This window comes from Ascidiella aspersa, chromosome 2, assembly GCF_963924565.1.
Source record: "Ascidiella aspersa chromosome 2, kaAscAspe10.2, whole genome shotgun sequence".
NCBI lineage: Eukaryota > Metazoa > Chordata > Ascidiacea > Phlebobranchia > Ascidiidae > Ascidiella > Ascidiella aspersa.
The window spans coordinates 31,001,193-31,023,704 of NC_139448.1; the positions used below are offsets into that span (position 1 = coordinate 31,001,193).

Sequence of the window (22,512 nt, forward strand, 5' to 3'; positions counted from 1 at the left end):
TTGTTTTTCTATGATGTAATAAAATAAATTTGCATAGATGTTCCAGAAAGATAATAATTCCTATCCTTGATGAAGCATAAAATATTTAACTATACAATCGTAACGATAAATGTATAGTTTATTGCAATAGAAAAAATGCTAAACTTTTTCGTAAAACTGTAATTTTATTTAAAAACATACTGTGTACCACCCAAAATAACTTCGCGTACCACAGGTTGAGAAACACTGATGTACACGAACTCAAAAGTTTTTCTTATTCCAGGTCGCTTCCCCAAGATATGTCTGACGCGATCGCCACAATGGCCAACAACTGCAGTGGCCTGCTCAACAAAACCCGTCCGCCACAACAAGGGGTGACCGCCAACCCCCAGCAGCCCTCCAGCCTCATCCCGCCCCAACAGCCCCAGCTTGGCATCAACCCAGCCAATGCGCTACCCCCGGCAAACAATAAGGTCGACAACCTGCTCGCAAAACCGGTGGGTTAACTGCTTCTTCTTTAAAATAGCGCGATGAAACGACATGTTTGTTCTACTTTTCTTTAAAAAGGCATTCAAAATTATGAATTTTGTACTATTTTTAACAAAAATAATACGGCTTAAAATCCGGCCTTTTTACCTTTTTCTAACCTCCCGTTGTGCAGACTTTTGTGCCTTGTTCGCAAAACAAATCAGCCCGGCATAAAAACAGGTGTTTCTGTTCCTCTTTTCTAAAAAACAACCCCGGCATAAAAACAGATAGGTTCTATACTTATCCTAAAAAAATTGTTATGTTTTCGTTAGATTTTTGTCGTCAAAATTTGTACGGTTATTGGTCAAGGTTACTATTCTTGCGCCATGGTGTTGTTTTAATCTAACGTGTGGCTCTTTGCAGGTTATGTACTTAAGTGATGAACGAGCCGTCATACACGTCAGTCTGTATATGACTATATGGCTTAGCCACAAACATTGCACTTCAAGAATATTTTTCTTTTTTTATCAGTGCTTTTTTAATGTTGATTTTCATTGGCCTAGTTTCGAGCGCTTACAAACACGCTATACTTCCCCCATACCAATGTGTTGTACCTTTTCACACACATATTTACAATACAACTGTCACCAACGCTATTTAAACTTTATTCAGATGGACCCGGTTTCGGTCGGAAACGCCTTCAGCAACAACAACAAGGCCCCCGGTTCGAACCCCGCTAACCTACCCGGCTTCGGGGGAATTACCGACTTCGGCAACTCGGCCCCCGCCAACGGGCGCATGGGTCACGTCATCGGCCCCAATAACCCCAACCCCAACAGCATGCCCAGCCCCGCTGGGTCAGGAATCGTGCCCCCTAGCAACTTACTTTCGGACGTGGGGCTGGGGTCAGTTGTCGGCGCCAACTCAGGAAACCCCATGGGCCCCATAGGGGGACCCAGCGGTGGCCAATTCGGAGGGGGTGGCGGGGGTCCGTATGGGTCAACTATCGGCCAGGGCATCGGACCCCAGCTGTCGGGCGGGGGCTCGAACAATCTGGGGCTTTCCGGTAGCCCCATCTCTACTTCCAGTGGTTTTGGATCGTCGTCTCAGTTCGGAATAGGAGGTTTGCCTCGCAATAGTGAAATGTTGTAGTAATGTAACTTGGTGAATCCATTGTGGTTTTGCAAAACTAATATTTTCGCAATAATCCATATTGAAATGTATTACAACTTCAGATAAAATTTTCTCAATTTTGAAAGTATTTAATTTTAAATGCTTTATAAAATAGACCAGGGATCGTCAATGCCAGTGTTTTTTTTATTTAAATGATTAATACAAATATGACTGGGAAACATTTCATTCCAGTGTTCTTTTTTCGTTTTTATTAATGAATGTGTTACCCCTAATTAAAGGTTATAAATTCATTATACTATTTTTTTTCACTGCACATAGTCTTAGTCGGTTAAATTACAAATTTGTAATAAATGTACGATATAAAACAACTTCAACTCCTCTAAAACCCGCATCGCTTTATCTCAAATAGAACTGAAGCAAGGAAAGCTAACGGCGGTATGTTTATCATTAGGTTTCTCCAACCAACTACTCTCAAACCTGGGCGGTATTGGAGGCGGTGGCGGGGCAAGTGACGCCTTTGGGCCCAACAAGTTCGACTCGTTCGCGCAACATCAACAAAAACAACAGCAACAACAACAGCAGCAGCAACAACAACAACAGCAGCAACAACAGCAACAACAACAACAGCAACAACAACAGCAGCAACAACAACAACAACAGCAGGAGCTCTTCCGCAACAAAATGCCCGACATGTTCGCGCAGCAGAAACCGCCCATGGCCGGTGCCGGTAAGAAGCTGGCGTTTTTGCTTAATTAAAAAAAAAAAAATTTCAAATTTAAACAGTTTGATTTGAGCTGCCGTTGTTCGAATAATTTTTTTTTTTGCTTTTCATATTTGTTAAAATTGAGCTTTACTCGCTTAAAACGCTAGAGCCTATGCAGAGGATACAGCCAAATTGTTTTCTGTTATTTGTTTTTGCTGTATTTCTAACCCAAAACACTGTACCAAAAAAGTGAGTTTGAAACTTATTTCAGAAAAAAAGAAAAGCAAGAAACCCTTGACTGTAATTAAAAAAATGATTTGACAACCTCTTTGCGACTAAATATATGTTTGGGAAACATAGATTTGCCACAAATCTATTGAACACAAATCCCACCATATATGATTCTAAAAAAAACAACGTTTATAAGTTGCTTTGACTTACTGGAACGAATTTTGTGAATTTATAAGAACACAATAGGTTTTAATTACTTTATACCGTCTGATCAGTGCAATAAAAACGACCCATTTCAGACAAAATATCAGGAGTAATATTGTTTTCCATATTATATTGTACGAGCGTTCGGTGTCATTCACCCTGACGAAGACAACTTGCATAGGCTGCCGAAACGTTGCTAAAGAATTACAATTAACAGAAGAGCTGTTTTCTTGATTATTATATGAGACATACGTTTTATTTTGCAAAAAACTGTGCAAACTTCTATCGGTTCAATCTTGTACAAACAGACACGATATTGCTTCTATTACTGCAGGCGGCGGAATGGGCATGGGTGGATTCGGTTCCAGTCTGGGCGGTGGAACCGGTGGCCTGGACGTGTTTGGCCAGAAGAAGCAGGTGGGGGGCATGGGGTCCCTGGGCCCGGCGGCGCAACAGGCCTTCCAGCAGGCATCGGTCAAAACCAACAAGCAACAGCCGTCCAGTAAGTACCGCGATAGTTAGTGACGTTTTTACTTGCATTAAACGTTTATTGAGTTAAATATTTGCCGATTTAAGATATATTTTGGGTTTGTTTTGTGAAATCTTAGTTGTGTATATGGGTTTCGGCACCAGACGACTTTTTGCCGTTTACTAGAATCCATACTGTTTTTTTTAAATGCCATTACATAGTGTGTAACACCTTTTAATACAAGATAAAAGGTCGTGTTTAATTTTACGTGGTGTTTATGAAACATCACGCCTGTGGGGTCAATAGCCTTCACACAGAAAGTGCGACAGAAAAAGCGTTAAGAACCACTGGTACAGATTTTACAGCTACAAATTTTATGAAACTGAAACGAACAAAAACTATCAAGCAACAATAAACCTGCTTGCTTCTTTAAAAAAGTGACCGACTTGTCGCAAGTGTGGCCCGAAATGAACCAGCAGTTCAGCAAAGAGATCGAAGACGAAGCGAACGGTTACTTTCAGCGAATCTATAACCAGCCCCCGCACCCAACCCTCTCCGTGGACGACGTGAGTGCTACAATTGCCAATTCGTTTAGCCTGAATTACAAGCTTAAAATGGCACGCGCATTTCTATGCTGAAAAAAGGCGTTTAAAAAACTTCGTTATAACGTGCTTTGTCTAACTCAGGGGTTCTTAAACTTTTTTTACCGCGGACCCCTACATTTTTTTGTTTGCTTTGCATGGACCCCGGTAGACAAGAAATGCTCCAAAATGACGTCATAAATTGACTTCATGACTCTGTTATTTCGGTCCGAAAAATGTGAAAGTTAAATGGAGTCTAACTATACATTCAGTGCAAAACCGTTTAATTTTGAATTAAAGTGTTTTCTTTTAAAAAATTATTGCATTAAGTATACACTAGTTCTTTAATTAGGCCTTCATGGACCCCCTAATATCAGTTCACGGACCCCCAAGGGGTCCATGGACCCCAGTTTAAGAACCCCTGGTCTAACTCGAAAGTAAACATTAAAACTTTTAAGTTTGAAAACCCGAGTAAAACCAGGATCAGACATTTTTAAAGGAATATATACCTATACTGGCATCGTCGTCAGTTTTTAAATTCGAATGACTCCAATATATTGTCTGAAGAATTATTTAAACTAGAAATGTTGTTAAACAGACGTTAATTAAAATATGCAATTCACCTACCAACAAAGTGTACAAAAATTTCTTAGAATTTCATTTTCCAATTTTCGGATTTACATGAATTTTGCTATAAAAAGCCCAATTTCAAATACAAATGTAAATAAATTGAAGATATAGTGCAAAGAAACTTCGTTGTTTTATCTCGATGCAATCGGCGATCTTGACAAATTTCTGCTTTCAGATTCTCGACCTTTTGCAAAAGTTCAAAGAATCGAGCAACAAGAAGGAAAAGGAAGTATTTAATTGCATGATCAGAAACCTATTCGAGGAATACCGTTTCTTTCCGCAGGTAAACTTTTGCTATTTTCTTATTTTCACCCTATCCATCGCAACATAAATCTCCCCATGCTATTCATATAATTTAGAAAAACTTGCAAATATACTTGAGATAGACTTTCTATAAGTTATAATCTTTAACATAGTAAGTTCTAATATTTAACAATATATATTTCGCAAAAAAATATGGCATCATCAGTCTCTTTAATTCAATTGAATTTCGATTCACTTTGACTAAAGACAAGAAAACTTTGACTAAGACAAGAAAGTCCTCATTTACGTCTAAGGGCAAGGGGGTATCTTCCTATTTTACACATTCAGTTTATCATTAAAGAACTTGCTGATATTTTTTTGCCAACATGTGCTATATGTTTTCAGTACCCCGACAAGGAGCTCCACATAACCGCTTGCCTGTTTGGCGGAATCGTAGAGAAAAGCTTGGTGACCTATCTTGGTAAGTTGCAGCTCGCTTTTACTTTCAACGCTCATGTTTTTTTCCCCTTAAAAAGGAATTGCCTCAGTTTTATTTTGTAAGCTCATTACCAAGGTTAAGCAGTGTTTTTCAGCTTTTTGTAGGCTTTTGGCTTTTTAACTAACCGGCAGCCTCTATATATTTACGGTAAACATTTTTCGAAGCACTACTGCGTAAGTATTGAGTAGTGGTTGCTTTCGGTGGTAGAAACATGGCAAAATAACCCGTTTGTTTATTTGTCATAATTATTTATATTTGACAGGAAATAATATTATAACAGTTGTTCCCGACCTGTTTTAGGCTGACGGCACCCTACATTAAATATAAACAGTTTGCGACACCCTTATTAGCATTTCGCTAAGTGGTTTAGCGCAATGTTACAGTTAACGAAGTTGAAACACACATCAAATTTGTACAATAGGTAAACATTGTTAATGAGTTGTACAATATTCGTACACAAAATGGTATGGATATAACCTTAACAATGGAGTAAAATTAGAATAAGAAAAATTGAAACATCTCTTTCCGGCATCCTTTAGCGTTAGAAAGCGCATTAGGCCGGGGATCGTTGCTGTAGTGTGACGTAACACAAGTATTTTTTGTCATTGGGTATCTTCTTCATCCTAGAGTAGTGTTAATCAATGTCTGGTTGTCTTACGTGGTTCTATACCAGCGCTTCCCATACTGGGGTCCGCACAGCAGTTTCAGAGGGTCCGCAAGGAGAATTAGTCTTTTAAGTTTTTAAACATTAGTCTATGTTTGAAACATTATCTTTATTGTATTAGTTATGCTTTATTATCTATTGTGACATCATAAAGCATTTTTTATGCTGTACTACCTGCTATCAGCGAATCGTTCGCATTAGTTAGAACCGGGTGGTCCAAACCCAGTTGCAATTTCAGCCAAATTGATCTGGTTAATTAAACCTTTTTGCGCGAAATGATAACGTCTTTGTAATTTAGCGATTGGGAAGTATGCAATATCTCTTTTACGCGAACATTCTACGCTTATAAAATGCAGTCTTCTAATTACAATTTTTGTCAAATACGCAATTTTTTCGCGCTTCGCGCACACCAGTTTTCCCAGTCTCGTAACATTCGATGTTATTTGCGCACAAGTTCGACGAAAGAAGCAAGTTTCTGGAGCGTATCTGTCTTTCGATATTACTTTGTGACGTTATCTTTAAACATTTCATGCCTCGACCAAACGAAAAACGGTGATCCGCTCCTGGTACGCATTTAGCCCACTTTATGTGGCCCGCAGAAAATAGGCAAGAAATATTGTGGCCCGCGATGCAGTCAACCGTGGACCACCCTGAGTTAGAAGATTGTTACATTAGAAAGAATCGTGACTGCACTAGTGTATTACAAGAAATATGGGTCAAATGACCCTTGAAATTTTATAGGGCCGCGAAATATCAAAATAATTGCAACGGGCCCGCCAGGCAAATTTTTTAGAAAAGTTGGGGAACCGCTGTTCTATACAGTGAACTAACCTAGAAAACAACAAATAGCGGTCCAAAAATTTGTTTGCAAGCATACCTAAACACTTATATTTTTCCACAGGACTGGGCATCGCGTTGCGCTACGTCTTAGAGGCGCTTAAGAAGCCGCTGGGAAGCAAGATGTACTACTTCGGTATCGCCGCTCTCGACCGCTTCAAGGCAAAACTGAAGGACTACCCGCAATATTGCGTTCACATCTCCACCATACCACACTTCAAGGACTTTCCTGGACACCTTGTCGAGGTAATTACTGGGAGAAAATAGCTGTGTTGTATATACCCTCTCGTTTGTCCCCCAAAAGGCTGTAGACTTGTAGGTGCATTATCGGCGACGGCAGTGTATCCCTGTGTTTCAAGTAGTTAAGGGTCCTTAGTGGTTACAGCATACGACAGGCCTAATTAACTAGCTTTGCTAAACCAGGGCTGTTACTGAGTCTGTAAATTAATTTGCGTATCGAAAAATCTTGTTTTTCCAAAAAGTCTTTTAATAGTTTTTGAATTTATTTATTTCTAGCTTGTGTTGTGTATTTAGAAAGTGTGATTTAAAAAAATATTTTTGGATTTGTGTATATTGAAAAAACATCAATCGATCTGATTTTAGGTCTTTACATTTTTTAAGAATATGATTTTTATGTAAAATTGTGTGGCGCGACCTGTAAACGTCCACCTTCAGATAATTAAGTTTAAAATTTACTAAGCAAGGTCAAGGCAATACACACTTCCAAAGTCTTTAAATCTTAAAGTGTTTGAATTGATAAAGTTTGTTCTTTTAATAAGTTTCCCGTTTGTTAAGTGAACGTAAATAACCAGATTTTTCGTCAAACCCATGCAGTACGTGGACTGCGGCAAGCGATCGGAAGAAGCCACCGTAAAGTTCCAAGGCAACGTAACGACCCCGGGCAGCATCGCGCTAGCCCAGCAGCAACAGCAGAACGCCCGACAGCAGCAGCAACAAGCATCCGAGATGCCCCAGCTCCCCCAGTCCAACACACCCACACAACTTGAGGCATCCAAGATCACCCTGGGGGGTGGCGGCGCCATGGGAAAGGAAATTCAGGTGCGTTTTTTTATCGAGAATGGTATTAAATCTCGAATTCGTCTGAAATTTCGGGCCGTGGTTTCAATATTAGCGAAGTTTGCGGTTAAAGTTGGGCTGGAGAATCGTGGTTTTACTTCACTCCGTATAGAAGACCAAAAAAGTTCAACTTTAAGAAGAAAACATTTCTTGCCTTGGTAAAAATCCCTCAAACTTTCCCACTTCCAAAACGTTTAATAGCAAGCAAGAACGACATTTAAACTTAATTTAATATTAGGGAAGCCCGTGGTTAATCTGGGATTAGGTGACTTGACGAGGAAAAAAAGTAAAACTTTCGCGAATAACTTTTTTCTGCTCGTTGCTGAAATATTTTTATAAAAACTCACCTACCTGACACTGTTACGCTTCGAAAGCAAAAACAACCTAAAGCACAATTAATTTTTAAATTAAAGCAATCAAGGCAAGTCGTGCAGTTATATTCTTGAGAGGACACCGATATCGAAAGAATATGGTCTATTCTGAGGCCCACGGAGAATTTCCTTGTTGGCAGGGGATTCGTATGGCCAAGTTAAAGAAAAACTGCTTTAGTTTAGGAAAAACCATGGTGCTATCTAAAACAAATAAAACATTTTTTCCCCTTTTATTTTCCAGCAACCGTCCATCGCCAAGGCAACGAACATCGACACGCTCCTCGGAGCTCAAGTTCCCGAGGAGAAGATTCCAGAACCTCCGGAGTCGATCCAGGACAAGATCGCCTTCATCTTCAACAACCTCTCAGTATCCAACATGCAGGCCAAGGTATACGCTCTACCTAACCAACTATAATTATATACATACCGGTTTTATAATATATGTTGTGCAATGTATATTGTACAAGATCTATTTATTTGCGATTAAAAACATCCTCTATATCAGAGGATGCAAACATCTACACAAAAACTTATCATTTGATCTATTTTAGTGGACGTTTAACATAAAAAATGTCGAAGAGTAAAAATATAATTAAAAATAAATTATTTCCCTGTCATTCACCCCCATTTGTTGGTTCACCCTTGCAAAAACTTCATTCATCCTTGCAAAAACTTCATTTTTTAAACATTTTGAATAACCATCTTTCTGTACAAGCATGGACATTGGACAAGGTTAGAAAAACGTTGCTTGCGGCGAGTTTCGAACTTGCTACCTCGGACAAAGCAAAAACATTGCTCAATCGCTAAACTGAATTAATAGGGAACAAGTCGTGGAACAATCGTTTTTAAACTTTTACCCCACTATCTTTCAGTCGGAGGAACTTAAGGAGGCGGTAAAGGACGACTACAACCCATGGTTGTCGCAGTACCTTGTCATGAAGCGGGTCAGCATCGAGCCCAACTTCCACCTGCTCTACTCAAACTTCCTCGACTGCCTCAAAATGCCAGCGCTCAGCAAAATCGTACAGGAGGAGGTCTACCGCAACATCACTGTAAGCTGCTTTTTGTGCTGTTTTTGTTGCGCGAAATTCCAACGGTCACTTGTTCGGATCCCGTCCTGGACTTAAATAATCGCATTTGTCGGACGTATTATCACCGTCAGCTGCTTTTTGTGCTGTTTTTGTTGCGCAAAAATCCAACGGTCACTAGTTCGAATCCCGTCTTGGACGCCTGGACTCAAATAATCGTATTTGTTGGATTGCATAATCACCGTAAGCTGCTTTTTGTTCTGTTTTTTGTTTGCGCGAAAGTCCAACGGTCACTAGTTCGAATCCAGTCCTAGACACACAGACTCAAATAATCGAATTTTTTAGGTTTGTGTTTTAAATTGTGGCAAAGTTTGCTTACCGTATTTCTCTGATTTATGATTGGGCCATTTTCGTTCATTTCCTAAATTCTGAAAACAAAGTTTTAAAAACACCCGTTAAAATAAAAAACTTCAATATGGTAAATATTTATTTTGGATTTTTGTTATACCACATACACACATTATTTCTAGTCATTCGAAAAACGTTAAAGGTGTTTTTCGAGTACATGGACAGCTTTAATCGCCTGTGTAAGATGACGAAGTATGTTTATTGTTTAGTGGTTTGTAATGCCCAATTACTTGTTCTACAACGACCCGTACCTTCTAACTTATGTTTTCCAACTGGTAAATATTGTCTGTCTTTTTAGAATGCACACAAACTGTATATATATATTTTACTCATTTATTGCGCTTTTCTATTGACAGGTTCTTCTTAAGTCTGACAAAACCGTGGCCAACTTCTCCGATCGCTCACTGCTCAAAAACCTCGGTCACTTCCTCGGAATCATTTCGCTCGCCAAGAACAAACCAATCCTATACGACGTAAGTGTTCCAACTGAGATAAGTATTCAACTAATAATATATATGAAATGTATATTCAAGGAAAACAATAAGAGACCTTCATTTGTCAATTTTCCCACTCCTTTAAAGGTTATCCCTGTCTTATATCAGTGCTCCCAAACCTTTTTCACTTCGCGCTTTAATGCAAGTTTTATTGTGCGACCCACAATAAGATATGACTGAACAAATGAAGTTTCATTGAAACTGCATCTTTACTATTGGCGTACGTTTTAAAAATGTGATTGCAACAAAACACATCCTATATTGTTACGTATTTGTGATATTGTTGCATAAATGTTACAACCAAATTAATGAATTTTTGGTTTCATGACACTTGCACAAAAAACTGAAAAAAATCAGCGGAAGCCCTAGACTAGACTAACACCCCTATTTTGGTCGATCGTTTTTTTGTGAAACGTATTTTTCGGTCGTTGTAGGACATCGAACTCAAGTCCCTTCTATACGAAGCCTACCAGAAGGGCGTGGGCGAACTGCTGTACGTTGTGCCATTCGTGGCCAAAGTCCTCGAATCGGTCGGCAAAAGCAAGGTCTTCAAACCTCCCAACCCCTGGACTGACGTCATCATGAGTGTGCTGGTCGAACTGCACATTGAACAGGATCTCAAGGTGCCTTTTTGTGCTGTTTTGTTGTCTTGCATAGAGCCGCGTATGTGGTGCAACACGTGCGTGTGTTCTGTTGTGCTGTTAAGGTTTTTACGTTTCAGATTGCAAATGGCGCGGAAGAAGGTAAAAATTGAAGTGACCCATACCAGGTTTATGTATTATGCTGTAAAACAAATGGAAATAGCAAGTTTAAAGATAGGAATTTTAAGTTTTATAATTTATGCATTCGGCAATTTAGGACATTTACCTAATACCTCCTTTAGTGAAAGGACGTAAAAAGTGTATTTTTTTAAATAAATCATTGATTTTGGTCATTACAGTAATGCAAAAAATAGATTGAGTACGTATTTTATTAATAATAAAAACAATAAAAAAGTAGTTTTAAAATATTCCGAGCTCTGATCTAGAATGCCCTTTAGCTGCAGACGTACGCAAATGCAAAATTTCATTGACCTCCAATCTTCCAGGATAGGCATTCTAATTACTCTTGGCGTTTTTTTTAAGTTGAACCTAAAGTTCGAGATCGAAGTTTTGTGCAAGAACCTTCAGATCGAGATCAACGACATTAAGCCGGCTTGCTACTTGCGCGACCCAGAGATTAAACACAAGATCGAATGCCAGGTGAGTGAAACGTTTGCCCTAAACAAATGCATAATTTTGTTTAAGTTTGGCCTAGTCTGATCCCTAAACTGTATCCATGGCAGCTTTCGATGTACCTTGTAACAAGCTATAAATTCGCCTGCCCTGTGAAATATCTTTTACTTTTTCATTTCAATTTGATTTTTTATATATTCAATAAATCTTATAATCGTTGTAACTCCTGTATGATAAATTTGCTTCATTTTTATATTTTGATTGTTTTTACTTACAATGACACTGGCTCGCAGTTCGCGCATTGACAAAATGCTTTTAAAAAAACGGCTTCGTTTTAGGACAGTTATCCGTTATTTTCTCTACATTTAATTTTGACAGTTATCTGCCAAGAAGGAGAACATCTTGCCCATGAAGCCAAGCACTCCTTCAGAGCAACCTGCCATGCAAACAAGGTTAGTCGTCCGTAAAGTATTTTGCACAAAACCAACTGAACCTAACTCATTGAAGTTTCTTAAGGCCAGTAACTTTGTTTATTTAGACCTCGTTCTCCACTACCCCGTGTTTAGCCTATTAAACAATAGCAATACGTTAAAACGCAACAGCTATCAAAGTACACAAATAAATTTTCCACAAAACCCTTGATTGAGAACCACTGCCCTAAATAATTGCAGAATACTCTAGCAAAGCTAGTAATTTAGGTCAGACATTTTTTTATACATGTTAAAATATATATTATATATATTTCGCCAGCAATGGCATCGTCAGTATATCTGAATAACAACTGTTTATCTATAATTAAGTATCTGACCTAAATTACTAGCTTTGCCAGAGTATTTTGCTTTTATTTATGGCAGTGGTTCTCAATCTGGTTTTGTGGAAAATTTATTTGGGTACTTTGATGCTTGGTGCGTTTTCACGTATTCGCTATTGTTTAATGTGCTAGCTAAACACAGGATAGTAAAAAAAGAGATATAAATAACAAAAGTTACTGGCTATTACTGATCAGGAAATAAGGTCAACATTTTATCTTGCTAAATGGTCAAGGTGTTTTTCCAATATTACATATTCACTTCTCCACTGACATAAACGCCTTTTTTTCACCACAGAGTGAGCGCCCCCAACCTAACTGGCCTCGGTGGTTTCCCTCCCACATCAGCCCCCACCCTTTCGACCCCGACCCAGCAGCAGCCCCCGCAGATGATGCCCATGCCGGCGATGGCCCCACGCTTTTCCTTCCACGACATCAACATCTACTCGGTGTCGACCTTACAGTCGCACCTCACCATTAAGATGGAGGTCTGTAATGTTTTGTGTTCGTTTTATTTGTTGAAGCGATTGTTTATTTGGATTTTGGATTTATATTCAAGAGTTAAGTGTGTGTAGTTGGAGCTTCGATATTATTGCTTTGAAGCGACTTTATCTGTTGTTGTTAAATTTTTTTAAAGTCGCTTATCGGTATTTTCGACTGGATGCTTTAGTGTTAAGTCTGATTTCACAAGTCAAGTTCTAGGTTCAAGAGTTAAGTAAGTGTAATTGTTTCCTCCGATATTATTGCTTTGAAACGACTTTTGTTAGAATTATGACCGCCCAACAAAACTTCACAAAAATAAATAACGAAGTTTGCGGAAAATTTCTTTTAATCTTAGCCAATCAATGAATTGTTTAAAAAGTTGCCTGTTTTGTTTTAAATTGGTAATAATTTTGCAAACAAATATTCCAGCAACTAAATCCTATATTTACTTTGTCAGCTTCCCCTACTGCAAGCCCAACCGCACCTTAAGGTGTGCGCGCGTACAGCTGTGGAGCGAGCAGTGCAAGATGTTACAGGGCCGGCGGTTGAACGAGCAAAGATCGCCCTCACAACTTGCGAGCAAATTGTCAAGAAGGACTTCGCCTTAGACCCCGAAGAATTCCGCATGAGGACCGCCGCCTATCACATGGTGAGTAGGAGCGTATATGCCTTGTAAGGTTTCTCCTTCGCTGTACTGCTCAAAAACGACATTTAAACAAGTTTAGATTGAGATTGAAATCAGCAAAACGGAATGTTGTGCCACAAAACACTGGGAAATTACGGTAAACGTTGTTGTAATTCTTGTGTAAAACCAATAAAACACATCTTGCTTTATTTACGACTTTTATTTAGCCGTTATTACGTCTAATAGAGCGGCTGCCACTTTGTACCAGGAGTGCAACTTAACTCAAAATCGGCGTTTTAATAACTTTAGCTTAAAATCAGAAAAAAACGGAATATTGTTGCATAAATGCCAGGAAATTAACTTTTAAACCGTGATTTTATTCTCGTGCCATAGTTACGATTTACTGTTAGCCGCCATTGCGTCAAATAAAGCGTCTTCCACTATTGTGGTTTGATTTTGAACTCTGGCGTTTCCTAAAGGAATTTTACTGTAGGGAGTAAGTGTATTTTATTACAAAATGGTTTTATAAACAGTGTTTATGCGTCGTCTTCGAAAAAAAAAGTGAATAGCGATCTTAAAGTTTTACGATTTCTAGCTATACTGATATATAAGCTTTAATAGTTTTCGTACTTGTTTGATTCGTTTACTTTCATTAGGACTGTTATTTACCAACAGACACACATAACATGGCGTTTCGCCGTAAAATCAACCGAAATAGAAATGTCTTGAGATTGTGTTTAACCCACACAATTTCTCCAATGTAATTCCTGAATTGCGTTAAATGAGGTGACCAACGGCATTGAGGAAGGCTTCTGGGCGCTGGTCTAGAATCCTACCACAGAGTTGGAACAATAATTAATAAAAGCATGGGTTAGGGTGTCGGTAAGTGTTTGGGTGAGGGTGGGTCAAGTGACACTTTTAATAATATTGCTTAACCCACCCTCAACCCAAATGCTAACCAGCACCCTAACCCAAATAATGTTCGTTGTGGTATAGGATACTAGACCAGGTCCGGCGTAAGTCTTTCATCTCTGTGTCAAAGCAAATTCCCCAACTAGTTGTGTGTTGTTTCCAGGTGCGCAACTTGACAGCCGGGATGGCGCTGATCACAGGACGCGACCAAATCCTGCAGGGAATTAGCAGCCACTTGAAGCAGAACTTCGTGCAGCAGTTGACCAGGGTAAGAGGGTTTCCTTTAACTTATTTTTGTAATCTACGATCGATGCGAACGTCGGAAATGCGATTGCTTGGGTGCAGAGCACAGACAGCGTCGTATTTTTTGTCATTTTTTGCAATAATATCATGCGAACCCCTGCAGACGATGTGGCAAAGATAATATAGTAAGTATATACGTCATATACAAGTCTCAAGTTAAATTCTCTTTGAGTTAGAAATGCTTTAACTGGCAAAATAAAGAGTCTTAATTAGTGCTTTTCTTTCCAATGTTCAAGTTGAAAACCTGTTTTCAGTCCTCTATAACTGTTTAGTACCTCACGGTCGAAACGTTAAGTTGACCAGTACTAGCTATGACCGATAATAATTAACAATTGACTTTTTATTTCGATACCCATATCCGATATTTTGGACAAAAAGTATCCAAACGACGTCATTATTACGCCTAAACAACCATGTTAGATGAAATTACGGGTAATTAAAGGTTTACGGGTAATTTATTTTCTAAAAGTTGCTTTAGCGGTATTAAGTCTAGTTACGTCCAGGTGTTAACCTACTGTATTTTGATAAATTTAGTTTTAAGTTAGAAATCAATGCGGTAGAACACAAAGTATAGCTTAAATTCCCATATCAATTTGGATTTGGATGTGCACCAATCGTCCAATACCACCCTAGTATAGGACGAATAGCGATACTACTGCATCGGGTAACGACTCCAATCCAAAATTATCAGACATCCCTAGCCAGTTACCCCGCTTAGAAGGCATAATTTTTCATTGCATTTCGATTTGTCTTCTGCAGACAATGCCTCAGCTGACGATGCAACAGAAGGAGATGATAGAACAAGCGGCCAGTGTGATCGCGGCCGATAATGTTGAGCTTGCTTGCTGCTTCGTGCAGAAGACTGCAGTGGAGAGGGCTATTGCCGAGATGGACAAGAGACTCGCTTCGGTATGTGTGGACGCTTCACATATCCGATTTCAGCGGAGTTTAAACGGCGTATTTATCCTTTTTTAATTGTAACAAATTTCCCACCAGATCTGTCTATATTATTTCATAAATTTCTACCTAAAGTCCGTTGTTTGAATTACCAAGGCTTTTCTTAAATTTAAACTTTGTTTTGTGAACGACTGTTTTGTTTTATCAAATCGCCCGCACTTACAATATACGCCTAAAAAACAAACATGTCTCGTGGTCATTCTTAAAGATATCCAACGTTACTTTCAACAGTAGATCGTTGATGAACACCTGATTGGCTTGCTCGAATGTTGTAGGTGTTTTGGTCATGTTGTTATATATACTAACTTTGTTTTACAGTCGCGATTGAGTATTGACATTTAACCCAAGTAACAAAAAAATTCTTTTTGTTGAGGTTGCGAACTTGTGCACAGCTGAAACTTAACTAACCTTTAGAGCCTAATGCTTTCAGGCTGATCGTTAAACCTTCCCCTTACCACTTTTGCAGGAGTTCGAGCTTCGTAAGCGGGCTCGACAAGAAGGAAGAAGATATTGCGACTCACTGGTGCTAACTTATCAGGCCGAACGCATGCCCGAACAAATCAGGCTCAAGGTAACAACCATCAATCATACGTGCTATATTCGCGTGTGGAAAACAAATTAAAAAGCATTTTTTATAATATGTTTTTATAAAAAAACAGCAAGAAAGCCTATTATGTTACATATAGATATATATATATATTATATATAATATATCTTTCTTTCAAAAGGCCTATATGACTGGCGACTAACCAGTAACTGGACCTTTTACCTATACTACATAAAAATACTTTTTAAAACGCCTCTAAAAATGAAAATGTAAGCCGTGCTACAAAAATTGCCTTGCCGTTGTATCAGGTTGGGGGAGTCACCCCGCAGCAGACGGCAGTGTACGAGGAGTTTGCGCGGTGCATCCCCGGTTTCATGCCAAGCAACGACTCGTCGCAACCTTCCGGATTTCTCACCAAACCCATGCCGGTAAGAAAACTGTTTTTTATTAAACATTAACGATGGAAAGGTAAGGACAAATTGAGCATAATTAGCCTCATTGGTTATTTTTTTACAATGAAAGATGCACACACGTATGTGTGTTAACAACTGTGGCCTAGCCCTTCTGAAGCTGCATTTTGACCAACGATTACGGCTTACATATCAATAGTACACTGAAAGCCATTGCAGACTCGCCGAATCTGTCGATCAATGATGCAAACAAGACAGGCTAGAAAAACAACTATAACCTGCCGTGAGGTTCGAACTCACGACCACCAAGCATAGGTCTATAGTTGTTTTCCGACTCGCTCCTCTCTGAGCCTGTGCAGCTCAATTGGTGGAGCGACGATCCCGGTATGACCTGAGGTCGTGAGTTCGAACCTCACCGTAGGCTAGTGTTTTTTTTTTGCTAGCCTGTCTTGCCTGCATCACACAACGACCAATGTGGCGAGTCTATTTCTTTTCGGTGAACTGTGGTTATAATTTCTTCACGTTTCGCTTTGATCAGCAAATCAGTCGAACAAGACCGTACGAATTTAAAATTGTTACATCGGCTCTCCAAAAGAGTTGTGATGCATTCGCGTTTTCTGTTTTACAAGTGATCTGTAAAACCTTTACATTCAGGAAAATAAAATTTTCTTTCTTTGTAGACTTGGGGAGTGGACGAGATCACGCAGGTGTACGACAGATGTATTGCAGACATGGAGCAACAGTTGCAGGTGACTGAATAACTTAAAGATGCGAATTGTCGACTTGCAATGAAGTTGACATTTGGTGCTATAGAACAACAAGAAATTTATAATAAAAAATCCAGTTTGAAAATACCGCTTACTGGCTATATGCTTAAGAGTAGATGCGACATACTACTTTTATGGAGTTAATCTGTTCAGGGCTGCCAAAAAGACTTTTATCCAGTTTACAATATCACACCGCTTAGTTTTAGCTCTGGATTTTTAAAGTGCCCAAATAACCCGACCATTTCTCTATTCTCAACCAGGGCGTCGGCTTCTCGACCACGAGCCCTCCCTTCCAGCAGCTGCAGAACCTCCACGAAGCTCTTCTGCTGGCTCGCAACTCCCGGGAGATCGTCACAGCACTAGCACTGCTGCAGAAGGCGGTCGAAGGACTGCTGGACACGCCAGCGCTGCCCACTAACGACCAAGAGGTAGACTAATTACACCTTTTTATTGGTGTTAAATTAAGACTTACGAAATACCAAGAATATAATGACGATAAAATTTAAGTCAAATAATTAAAAAAAGTTGACTGGGGCTTAACGACATTATCGTTGTCCGTCAGCAACGCAGGCAATGTTTGTTGTCCATGCGCGTCGCTATCTACTGTTTTTTTGTGTTAACAAGAGTTTATAAGATCAGGAAGCCGTTAGTTAGAAGGCGTACAGAAATTGCTTTCCTTGTTTACATTCCGTATTAGTAGACAACTTAAAAGTATAAACCACACTCCAAATTTTAGAATTTTATGAAAAATCTTGTCGCAATTACTAGAATGGTTTAAAATATAAACTTTCACGTCTAATAACACTTGACTATTTCCTGGCAATACCCCGACAAGAGTACAGAGCGAGTCGAACTAATACGTCTATTGCTAAAAAGTTAAAACAAGTACTGGTAAAAATTAAATAATAGTATTTTAAAAAGTAAACGAGCGAACAACAGGTAAACCAATACCACCGGAACATAGCTCAATGCTCATGGACATCCGCAGGCGCATTGCCACATTTTTACTAAACTTTTTTAAAAGTTTAAACCATTTTTACTAAAAAACAGTACCTATTCTTACTGAAAAAAATACTTAAAAACAGCTAGCGGCAACCTTTTTCTCTTTACACCCACAGGCGTACCGAGCGTGCCACATCCTGGTGCTAAAGGCGCTACAAGACCAGCGCGCCTACGGACCACAGTGGACCAACAAGCAGGTGACCCAATGCCTGACCAGCCACCGTGACGAGTACAAGTACAATGTCGAAGCAGTCGAGATTCTTATTCGTTCGCAGCTCGTCAACTTGCAGCAGTACGACCAGCATCTGGCGCAGGTATCTGCACTGTGCATTGCGTTTTTTTACAGTTTGTGAGTGAAACTTTTGAACCCAACAAATGAGTTCCTGAACTATAACGAAAAATAAATGTCCATGTTTTGTTTCCGTGCTAAACTCGCTTTAAGGGGCAGCAAGGGAAATTTGTTTTGACCCATTGTTTTTATAAAAGATGCTTTTGCATGTTCTTGCAAAATCAGGTGCTTGTTAGTTTTTTGTTGAGCCCTGAAATTTGAGTTTATTTCATGTTTTGTCTATATGAAAATAATTTTGTGGTATCTTGACAAAGATTTGGGGGAATCTTTACAACTGCATTTATTATAGTGATAAAGTATGTAAAAGATATACCCCATAGCTGGAATCTGCAGTATAAAAACTTTTCTAACACATGTTTCCGATTTTCATCAAGATTATAAACCAATCATAACGGTATAAAAAGTCTTTATTTTAAATCAGCGTATTGCAGTCAAGCTAGAAATTTCCAATTTTCAAGAACTAAAATATCACGAAAAATATGGAATAAACAATAAATATAAATACAAAAATATATTTTCGTATAATACAAATAAAACGAAATGCATTAGCAAACCCAGCGCGGACGACTGTTAATCTTGTTCAGAAAGTTTTCACGATTTAGATGGTAACTTGTCAAATCGTACACCAAGATAACAATAAAAAAACAAAAATAAATTTCCATTGACAACAACAACTTCTTTCCTCTATAGGCGATGGAGGGCGGACTGAACTACATCGCCGTGATGTTCGCCATGAGGCTTGTGCGTCTCTTCCTCGTCGATGAGAAGCAAGGATCGCCTGTGAACGAGTCCGACATCTTTAACACGATCGAGACGCTCAACAAGATCAGCGGCATATCGAGAGGCGCAGGATATGAGGGGTGGGTTAAGTCTGCTGCTGGTGTTTCCCTCTTTCTGACTTTACAAAGGACACCATTTAGGAAACGTACTCCGATAGTTTTAATGCAGAATGTAAAAAACACCGCCCAGTTAATATTTACTACCCATTTATTAATTTTTCTCTTACAAGACAAAACTCCAACTCCATTTGCGACCACACGCATGACAAAACAGGCCACGCGACCATTTCGCCAACTACTTTCTTCAGTTTTCACGAAAAACAACTAACAACTAACCCGAATTCCTCTTCTCGCAGCCTGGACCAGCCATTGATTTATTTTTAACTAGAACTTATTTAAGTTCTTATTAACACTTCATCAGGAAAATGTGACCTTTATAAAAACACTAAAAAAAGCTAAAATACTCCATTTCCTTTACAGCCTGGGCCAACTAATGGAGATGGTTCGCTCCAGCTACGACACGATGTTGGACAAGGCGCCCGGCGGTCCCACTCACATGATGCATTCGGGAATTTCCCAGGTATCGCAGGTGCTTAGACGCGGAACCCTTGTTCTGGCGCCGCCCAGCGGTCGGGCCTGTGTTGTATTAACCTCGTTGGTCTCCACCAGGGGGCAGCACCGCGCCAGCATGAGCCGGTGTGACGCTAACTCGCTTCTAACCCTTATTGCGGTCGTAAACCATGCATGAAGACATTTCACTTTTTTGCATCGTATAAATCTTACGTCTTTTCTGCATCCAGATTTAAAAAAACTTTTCGTTTTTTTTTTAAATCGTAGCAAAGTGTGATTTATTTAACCAATAGCGCCTTCCGGTATTTGTCAACGCTAACGCTTATTATTTAATTCAGGTTATACTTTTAATCGCATGACGTTTTTTTCATTATATCTAGGATTTAAATTAACTGTTTACTGTTTGTATTTGTCAGTCAAAGTTTTTTTTTTGTAATTACAGCGTAAATTCTTGTCGTAGATTAATAGTTGAGTCCTTGCGTGATAATCAACTGTTATTTAAGCATAAATGTTATAACATAATATATCCTGTCAATTGCGAAATTATGTTTTATCGTGACAGAATAATTTTTCAAGCAATACTTTTAAATAAAAATATTTTATTTTTCGAAAGATGAAATTGTATTTTGCAAGTATAGAGTTGATCAAACGACGTGTAACAACCCCAAACACAGGCATTTCACTCTCTTATTAAACGCCATTATAAACATAAAGAAAATTAATTGATAAACAATTAAATGCCTTCTATTAGCGCGTTTCACCTTAGTTAATTTTTTTGCCCCCATTTAATATACCCCGAAGATAACAGTGTCCGATATAGTTTCCAGCAAGCTTATGTTGACGTAGGCTCGCGAATACGATGACCCTCCCGGCTTGCACGAAAAGACCGAGTACTTGCTGCGAGAGTGGGTCAACATTTACCACAGCCCCAGCTCCGGTAGGGACTCCACCCGGGGATTTTCCGCCTTCGTACAGCAGGTAACTGACGAAATAATATTTTTGCGAAACAGATGCTGGGTATTGGTTCGCCGTTGCCTTACCGACTGCGAAAAACTTACCCATGCAGTCTTTAGTTTGGCAGATTTAATATTTTTTAAATTATCAACCCCTTTCTTTTAATTTTCCAAGTTACGAACCATATTAAAAGAAGTACTCCATAAGGATAGTTAACTTTTCGGAATATTTTTTAAATATATATATTTTTTTTGTTAAGAAATAGTTGATTTCACACCAATTTGTCTACAGCTTGTTCATCAAAAAATTATGTGCATTTAAACGTTTGTTAACAGCAAAAAACTAGTTTAACAGATTTAGTATTTATTAAATTATATTTTTACCTGTAAACAATTGATTGCACAAGGAAAATCGGTTGTTATACACTTTAATAATATTTTAGTCCAACGTTGCTTATATGTACGATTTCTATAGTTTTAAGGTATGCACCATATTAACAGAAGTGCTTCGTAAGAATTTTTTTTTTTTTCGATAGAAAAGTTTTAAACCATGTAAATAGAGAATATTGCAGACATATTTTTTAATACTGCCAAACAGTTGTAAAAGATCAAAATCATGCTAAAATAAACACGAAGTAGTCGATTTGCCACCAATTTGTTTGAAGCTCGTTCATCGAAGAAATTTGGCAATTTAGTAGTGTTTTCATGCGTGACAATTTTTAAATTGACTTAACAATGTTTCGTGTGTTTAGATGCACCAGCAAGGAATCCTTCGCACAGACGACCTCATTACAAGGTTCTTCCGTCTTTGCACAGAGATGTGCGTTGACCTCACCTACAGGTTACTGCAGGTCAGTGGAATGCAAAACACAGCTTTTTCATGTAACGTTAAATACACTTATAACGTTAAATGTATTTTATTTCGCTACGCAGTTAGCACGACAGTTCACTTTTTCAAATCAGTCTGTTGGCAGAGATATTTAATAACATCTAAAATACAGCGAAGAAAAAGGGATTATTCAGTTATTGTTAGAAGCAATGCATATGATTTATCGAGAAATTGTCCACTATCTTAACGTAAGTTGCAGCCAGGAAATTTCGCTATGTGTGTAAACTTGGGCCGCAAAATAAAAAAAAAGTGGAATAACCTCTGTAATACAAAAAACACCTATTTTTCAACCGCCAGGAATCGAACGTGAGTCCTTCTCTGCTGAATCCTACCCTGGTACGAGCCAAGTGCTTCCATACACTCGACGCATTCGTTCGCCTCATCACGCTGCTCGTCAAGCATTCGGGAGATGCCGTTAACTCCGTCACCAAGATCAATCTGCTCAACAAGGTAAAAGCATGCGTCTACTATAGCTAGCTGTTGATGGAGCCCTTTGAACATGCGAGGGACAGTTTGTTTTCTGTATTATTGTCATCTACCAATCTAAGTTGTCCGTTTAATAAAGGCTAGGTTTGATATTATATGCCTGTTATTTCACTGAATCTGTACGTACAAACAGGTAACGGCGCCATGGTTTTTCTCGACATGCTTTAAGTGAAACCTAATTTTATAATTTTTATGTTCTTATTTTTCATAAATTTTCGAAAGAACCCAATTAGGAACCCTTAAGTAACCTTAAAGCCCTGGCGTACTAAACGTATGTGTGCCATAATGGTTTGTCAACGTGCCTTAAGATATTGTGCAAGCGTGTGTATGAATGTTTGACCTTCCAATGCAGTTTAAAATTTTGTCGTGATTTAACAAGAGATCAATTTTACAGTAAGCACTAAGTTTGCTCATTAAATACCTAAATATATGTTGTTG

General features: G+C 38.8%; 1 protein-coding gene across 1 annotated transcript in view; it reads left to right on the forward strand.

Moving 5' to 3' along the window:
* The window catches only part of LOC146164883 (CCR4-NOT transcription complex subunit 1-like), a 41,100-nt gene that overhangs the window by 10,840 nt on the left and 7,748 nt on the right, over nt 1-22,512 (forward strand). Inside the window, exons 16-44 of the mRNA XM_083381789.1 lie at nt 263-476; nt 1,120-1,570; nt 2,033-2,308; nt 3,054-3,221; nt 3,627-3,754; nt 4,575-4,682; nt 5,048-5,123; nt 6,707-6,888; nt 7,477-7,701; nt 8,332-8,478; nt 8,963-9,142; nt 9,883-9,999; nt 10,455-10,643; nt 11,145-11,261; nt 11,613-11,686; nt 12,341-12,530; nt 12,983-13,174; nt 14,226-14,330; nt 15,125-15,274; nt 15,789-15,893; nt 16,178-16,297; nt 16,960-17,028; nt 17,307-17,474; nt 18,165-18,362; nt 19,088-19,257; nt 19,657-19,756; nt 20,593-20,724; nt 21,452-21,550; nt 21,886-22,038. Of these exons, the coding sequence (XP_083237915.1) occupies nt 263-476; nt 1,120-1,570; nt 2,033-2,308; nt 3,054-3,221; nt 3,627-3,754; nt 4,575-4,682; nt 5,048-5,123; nt 6,707-6,888; nt 7,477-7,701; nt 8,332-8,478; nt 8,963-9,142; nt 9,883-9,999; nt 10,455-10,643; nt 11,145-11,261; nt 11,613-11,686; nt 12,341-12,530; nt 12,983-13,174; nt 14,226-14,330; nt 15,125-15,274; nt 15,789-15,893; nt 16,178-16,297; nt 16,960-17,028; nt 17,307-17,474; nt 18,165-18,362; nt 19,088-19,257; nt 19,657-19,756; nt 20,593-20,724; nt 21,452-21,550; nt 21,886-22,038 (4,603 nt within the window). The remainder of the gene's footprint in view (nt 1-262; nt 477-1,119; nt 1,571-2,032; nt 2,309-3,053; nt 3,222-3,626; nt 3,755-4,574; nt 4,683-5,047; nt 5,124-6,706; nt 6,889-7,476; nt 7,702-8,331; nt 8,479-8,962; nt 9,143-9,882; nt 10,000-10,454; nt 10,644-11,144; nt 11,262-11,612; nt 11,687-12,340; nt 12,531-12,982; nt 13,175-14,225; nt 14,331-15,124; nt 15,275-15,788; nt 15,894-16,177; nt 16,298-16,959; nt 17,029-17,306; nt 17,475-18,164; nt 18,363-19,087; nt 19,258-19,656; nt 19,757-20,592; nt 20,725-21,451; nt 21,551-21,885; nt 22,039-22,512) is intronic.